Raw genomic sequence first — 7,088 nt, forward strand, 5'->3', positions numbered from 1 at the left:
AATTAGGATCCTGAAGTCAGAAAACACCCCCTAAAAAAAAAAAAAGCCTTTTAATTTGGTTCTTGCACAATCTCCAGTGTTTCAGTATTACATTACAGTTTTACTTGTGATACTCTGCAGAATCACCAGAGAGCATCACTGAGGACGAAGGAACTTTGAGTTTGAACGTAGGACGGGAACTCGCAAATGCTGGGTCTGCTTTCAGCTCTGACAGGGGAATTTATAACTGGTAAAAGAAGCCTTTCTAAGGTGCTTCCAGTTAGGTACCCAAAATAGTGAAGTAGGTTTTCTTCCCTTGGGAAGGGGGAAAAAAGGCTGTCTCTTTCTCAGGGCAGATTACTACAACATTATTGTACAGCTACATGAGTGACGAACAAATGAGAATGTCAGTTCTAGCCGGCTACTGATTTTATATCCTCTATTGAATCCCAAAAATGCCACGACACTTCCATTTTGGGTAGGCACCCCTGCCCAAGCAATGAACTCCCTTACGCACTTGCCAAGGTAAAAACTGCCGCCACAAACAGGCTCCATCCAAATAAAGTTTAATTTTTAGCAAAAGGTTGAAGCTAAATTCTGTCGGAAGCTTCAGTGACTTTAAGAGGTAGTGGGGTCTGTCGTCCGTCGCGCTGCTTTCCCTGTGAAATATAGTTAGCCATTAGTAGCAGCTGATCACTCGCTACTGAGAATCTTGAGTTTCAAGGAGAGGCGGTAGTTTTTCTCTCACAATCTGTGCTTTTAGCTTTCCTCTAACCTGGTTGTGCGAATCACAAAGACGATCCGATGCAGTTGTTAATTAACTACGCTTTGGGCTCCCAGTTCCTGTTTTCTCTGTAAAATGGGGTGGGGGAAGGTAACTTCCTTTTGTAACGTTCACTAGTGCATTAAAGATCATTGTGCTCAGCAGAGGCCCTTATCAGCAGTCAAGATACCGGACCAAATTTGACTTTTACATGTGCTGGGGCACACACATGCGGAAAAATCCAATTGATTCATGTGCATCTACTTTCAACCACCATCAGAAAAGAGGGGCTGTACTTGGTGCCTTTGTGTACTTAGCGTGCGGGTACTACCATGAACCCCTGCAAGATTGCTTATGCCACCCACTCCAGTCCCCTAACTCATCTGGCTAAGCTGGCTGGCTAGTGCCATAGGGTCTTCTAGCCGGCGGGCAGGGAGGGACCCTTCCAGCAGGCACTGCTGGGTGCAGGCTTTCACCCTGCTTTCGGTTACCCGCTGCCCGAGCCTCCTCCTCCACTGTGTAGGAAGCCCAGGGAGATTAACTGGTTAATTCAGGCAGAGAAATCAGATGTCTAAAGCTTGCTGGTATGAATACCCTCCATTGTGGACACAGTCCTGCCCCACCGCATGGGAAATCCCTTTGCCATGCGTGGAAATTCCATGTAAAAAGGGCTTGTGACAGGACTTTAACTTGGGGCACGTGCGTATTGCAGCGCGCGGCTCCATGCGCAGATGCCCCGTCTGGGCCTGACCCAGGGCGGTGGGACCCGCTGACCTAAGCGCTTCTGCGAGGATGCGGGGTGCACAGGCCAAGCAGAGCACGCTGCTGGAAGAGTCATGCCCATCGCAGAACGCTCCGGTGCTTGTACCGAGCTGGAGGTATTTTTGTGCCCGCAGGGACGAGATACACCTTACGGTGCTTAGAAGGAACCTCACTGGAGACTTACGGGAGAGCAATACAGCAGTGTACTTCAGCGTCCCCTCCCTAAAGGGCATACTTTCGGGTCATCCTCAGCACTGTTTTGTCCTCTTTCTAAAATTAAATTAACAAATCTACTCTTGGCCTCTTGTTTTCTCTTATTCATCTCAAGTTACATGCAAATTTCTTGGAAAAAGATGAAGAAAAGCAGGTGAGTTGTTTCAGAAGAAAAAAGGGCTAGAGTCACCAAGAGTTATCCCTGAAGTCATAGAAGAAACAGTGGGAATCCTGGACCAGATTTAAAAAGACAGCTAAGCTATAACTGCATTTCCAAAGGGTGCTGGGCTGGTGAGCACCTGAGTCTCACCGACAGCAGTGGGTTTGGCAACCCACCCGTCCACAGCAGACCTCGCTGTGTGCATGCCGTGGTACACGTACCTGCAGCCGTAGGCACCCCTGTAAATCTGGCCCTCGGCCCTTTAAAGCAAACCCCCACTGGGCGATGTAATTATATTTTGCATGCAGGGGTAGCACGGGCGCTTCTGAACCCCAGGGAGCAGAGCTTTTCCATCCCTGGCTGTTTGGGATTCCGGGAGCCCACACTGCTCTGTCCTGACTTACGTAGATGTTTCAGGTCATTCCTTTTTAACGAGAGCAAACCTTGTTCTTTTTTAGTGAATAAGTTGGCTACGCTACCCTAACTGCTCTCAGCAAAAAATAAAACTTAAAAATGCACTTTCCCATCAACAGAGAGCCAGGATTTACTGCTGACTTTTCATATGAAATATAGCAAGATTTGCTTTTAGTGCTACTACCCTGAACAATAACAAGGGAAAATGCAAATACATATGCAAATAAGGTGCCAGCTGATATTGCTGTACCCAGCATCAAGCCTGTTGTCGTACTGCCTACATGAGAACAGTTACTAGCCATGGGGAGCGGGCACAGGGCGGGCTTGGTTCTGGGTAGTAAAGATAACAGATGTATTGCAAGAGAATTTTGTATGATTAAATTTCAGCATTTTATGTTTGTTCCTAACCCGTCGTTTCAACGGTCTGTGATATTTGAGTCAGATCCAAAAGGTAACCTCTCTCACCCAGCACTTCTGCTCTGCTTCTGCTTGACTGTTTTTTGTCAGCCAGAATACAAAATACTCAAGCTACAGCCAACAAGAAGGAAACCCACCGCACATTGTGGCTGTGGGGATTTTCCACTGTCTCCTATTATTGATGTTGTTTCCGTAATTATTATTTGTGTAGCAGTTTCACAGAGGAGCCCATGTCATGGCTTGGGACTGCGCTCTTCAAGGTGCGGCACAAACACTAAGACAGACCCTTTCTCAGAGGGGTGGTCTCCAACACATGGTCCCCACTCAGGGAGGGTAAGGTCAGAGAGGCATCATGTCCAGTAGCCAGAGCAGCGAGCTACGAGAGAGAGATTCTGGGTTCTGATGTCTCTTTGCCACAGAAGGCTTTGGCCTGTAACACAGCACTCAATTTAGGGGTTCCTGTCTTTCTCCACCTACAATATAAAGACAGCAGTAATCCTTTGCCTCAACCTAGGGGTAGATTATGAAATGTAATTTTTATGAGGTACACTATAATGTGCAAGCCCATCTTCGACCTCCAGTCCCATCTCTACATTCAGTGGCTGAGACTATCTGGCAGTAAGTTATTTTGCTTAGCCTGCTCCCGAGCTATCCATTTTCCCCAGAGTTGAGATCCATCAAGCACCTAAACCCAAGAAAGCACTCCCTGCTCTTCAACTGGGTAGAGGGACCTTTGAGATGAACTCTCTGTCTCCCCAGTAGCAGGGTTTTAATTCCCATCACTGCTGCATATGGAGCTGATGTGCTGGGGAACAAATGAGAAAATACCCCCCAGAGCACAGAGATTTACCTGCCGTTATTCTGTGTTTCTGCCCAGACAGTGAATGGAAAATGCCACGTTCCTTTTTGGTGAAGAGCAAAAAGGCCCATACCTATCATCAACACCGCTTTGTGGAAGATGACCTGCCTATACTCACATGGGGTCCGATAACCTCTCCCTTCACTGGTGAGTCAATCCATCCACTCGGCTTGTGAGAATACGCCAAGGCAAATCAATAAATGAGTAGGCAAGCTAAGGGAGTAGGATGAGTGAGCTAAGAACAACTAAGGGCTTCCACACGGGGATGTCAGTCTAAGGACAAACCAATCCTCCACAGTGTGCCCTCTTTCTCTAGGCCAAATCCACACTGTCCCACTGAAACCAAATTTAGATCCTCCCTTTGTTTCCTGCTGGATTGCTGGGGAGATTTGAGATACTGCTGTGTGGAGTAAATCACTTTTGAGAAAGATGGCCAACTTCAGGCAACTAACAGCTGGGAAAAGAGCTTGCACTTGGTTGTCAGTCTTCTACAAACTCACAGCTCTGCCACCTCAATCTCCAGCTTGCTATGTTCACTGTCCACATTCTCTCTGGACCTACATCTTCTCTACCTCAGTGTGTTACCACCTCGTCCCAATGATTTGCAAGAAAGGTTACAGCTAGGCTGAGAAGATACTAGTGACACCCTAACACTGGCTGTGAAAGGAGTGCTGCACACTCACAGGTGAAGGGCTGGCTGCTATATGCTATATTAACAAAAACCAACACTGCTTCTGTCTGTGCCTGCTGTTGTCCCTCTGCTCCTGTTCATGCCTTCCCATAGCCATCCATGCAGCAGCAGGGCCAGGGCAATTATATTCTTCCTTCAGGCACCGTTCCAATTTTCTTTATTCAAATCTAGGATCAACTTACCCTTTGTTCTAGCCCTGGCTATCAAATTAGAGTCCAGCCCTATGATAAGTTTGATAAAAAAGAAAAGAGGTGACATTCTAATTTCAATTCCTGCCATCATCCTTTGGCCATTTGTTGTGTGTCTGGCACACAGGAGGGTTTGGACGACAGATGAATACTGTCCTTCAGCAGCCCAGTCCCATCTCCAGCAGAAAGGAGCCACATGTATTGAACCTCTGTCCGTTTTAGATTCTTAGTATAAAGTCTACTTCTAACAAGTGCTGGTTGGTCTCTTTAAGGGCTGAGACAAGCATGGAGAAATGGGAGTGTGGGCAGGAGACAAGGCTCTGTGGTCACCTTTGCAACTGCGTAAGCATTTACTTACCTGCCCTCTCTGCTTCCCTACTTGGCTGTCCATAAACACAGGTTAACAATACCGAACTCTCTTAGGAGAGAGGTGGGGAGGTTAATAAGTTAGTGATTGTTAGTTACCTGCACAAATGAAAATAGTTTTAAATAGGGAAATGATTCTAACAGACATGTGGCCTTCTAGGGTTAATTTTCTCTAACTATACAGGGTATCGAGTGTCCTATCATTTCTTCCTGCCCCCCTCTACCTTGCCTATCTTATCCTGCTTGGAATTTCCCTTTGTCAGCAATGGACAGACCTTGATCGCCGTGCTGATTGCACCACTCTGCACTTACTCAGGGAATTGAGCATGGGCTTATGTATCCAAGCATGAGTTCATGCGTAAGTACATCCCACCTTAATAGACTCTTCTCTTAACAGCTAGAATAAACTAACTGTGACTCTGCTGTGCGATTACAGCCATAGGAGACAAGACACCGGAGAACATCAAGAAACAGGACCTAGAATGTGTGGTTCCAAAACAAGAAAAGGACCCATCTGAACTGAAAGAAGAAAGTGTCCCTGTCCAGTACCTGAGCAGGATGCTGCCAGGTCCTTCAGCTCAAGGTCTGCTACCCAAGACCACAATTGCAAAAGAGGTCAGGGCTGGGCTGGCTTATGGAGCCCCTACGGCTGTGTCCAGATCTTCACTAAATGGCAGGTCTTATTTTGACATCAGTGGTCAAACTTGTCCCAGGCAGAGGTCATCAAGAGCATTCTGTATTTCTCTTTACGATTCTGGTCTAGATCAGCATGTCCCTGAAGGATGATTCTACGATTCCCAACGAGTGAGCCTCCAAATCTCAAGGATTAATGCAATTCTGTGCTCTGTGGGTCAAGGCGGGTGGCCACATGATACTTGTTCAAACACCACAAGAAGAAAGGCTGGGGGGGGGGTAATATTCCCCTAGCATCCCCTCTCTGCTAAAATTTCCTCAGACTGAAATCAAAGTCATAATAGGAACTTTGTAAGGGGATCAGGATTTGAATCAAAGAAAGAGGAGTTACCAACTGCAACTCCCAAGGTCAGGCAGGACATTAAATGGGGGAATGGTACCTGGGGAGCATTTTTACTGGTGCTGAGCTGCAGGCAACAGCATGACACTCACTTCTCCCTCTCCTTTGCAAACTCAGAGATGGCCATCCCAGGTCTGCAGATCAAAGACTGCACTAACGCGACAAGCACCCCTACCTTCTACAAAACCGGCTTTTCTTGGGATGCTTTCCATTTGCCATACAGCTACCGACAGATGTCTTCAACCATGCAGTCAGCCCTCTTGGAGCACCCCGTTAGCCTGTACGGAAGCCACCTCCTGCCAAGCGCCGAGCCTCCTCTGGATTACAGCATGCATTACTCCTCAGACATGGAGACCTACCACTGTGTGAAGTGCAACAAGGTGTGTCACAGGAGATCCTCAGGGATGGGGAGGGCCTGGAGTGTTTTTCATTGCATACATCAATATTTCATTGGGTTACACCAAAGTGCAGTGCATGTGTCTCAAAATGGGTACCTACTTGTTCTCCTGACTGGGGACAAGAGTGCTAGAAATGATGCAGTTCACATGGCCCATGAGAGAAAATAATAAAATAAAAAGAAGGAATTGAGAACAGATGGAGATACAGCTGCCTCATGTAAAAAAAAAATCACTGGCATTTTGTTTTACAGGTATTCTCCACTCCCCATGGACTGGAGGTCCATGTCCGAAGGTCTCATAGTGGGACCCGTCCCTTTGCTTGTGAAGTATGTGGAAAAACCTTTGGACACGCTGTAAGCCTGGAGCAGCACACCAATATTCACTCCCAGGTGGGTAGCATGTTTTCAGAGAACCAGCTCTCCAGAGCTCCTGAGTGCTTGGACCTTAGCTGTTGCTTACTCCATTGTAAAGGAAGTGACATTTCCTAAGTTACAAACGTGATGGCTTTCCTGTAGCACCCAATGACAATGGTAGGAGCTCTGAAGACCATAGATCTTAGTCTCACAAATCTCAGACTGCCCTTGAGAATTCCTTGGATGGGAGGATCGTTGCTACTGGTTCTTCTGTGCCTCGCTTCCTCCTAAAGGGCACATGAGTTTGGATCACAAGATACAATCCATTTCCATAAGTAACCCTCCCCACATTATCTTCATACTGCACCTAGCATATCAGTCCATGAGCCAAGGAGATTTGCTTATCAAATCTAGTATTCTCAAGACTCTTTAACACTCTTCAAGCTGTATCACATGTCTTGCAGCCACAGACATCCCATGATTTTCTTTCCC

General features: G+C 46.9%; 1 protein-coding gene across 1 annotated transcript in view; it reads left to right on the top strand.

Annotated features, from left to right (window-relative positions):
• The first annotated feature begins 3,599 nt into the window (after positions 1-3,599).
• GFI1B (growth factor independent 1B transcription repressor) overlaps positions 3,600-7,088 on the top strand; it is a 4,798-nt gene continuing 1,309 nt past the window's right edge. Inside the window, exons 1-4 of the mRNA XM_010283514.1 lie at positions 3,600-3,714; positions 5,249-5,395; positions 5,963-6,225; positions 6,495-6,644. Coding sequence (XP_010281816.1) covers positions 3,600-3,714; positions 5,249-5,395; positions 5,963-6,225; positions 6,495-6,644 — 675 coding nt within the window. The remainder of the gene's footprint in view (positions 3,715-5,248; positions 5,396-5,962; positions 6,226-6,494; positions 6,645-7,088) is intronic.

The sequence above is a fragment of the Phaethon lepturus genome, unplaced genomic scaffold (genome assembly GCF_000687285.1).
Source record: "Phaethon lepturus isolate BGI_N335 unplaced genomic scaffold, ASM68728v1 scaffold50333, whole genome shotgun sequence".
NCBI lineage: Eukaryota > Metazoa > Chordata > Aves > Phaethontiformes > Phaethontidae > Phaethon > Phaethon lepturus.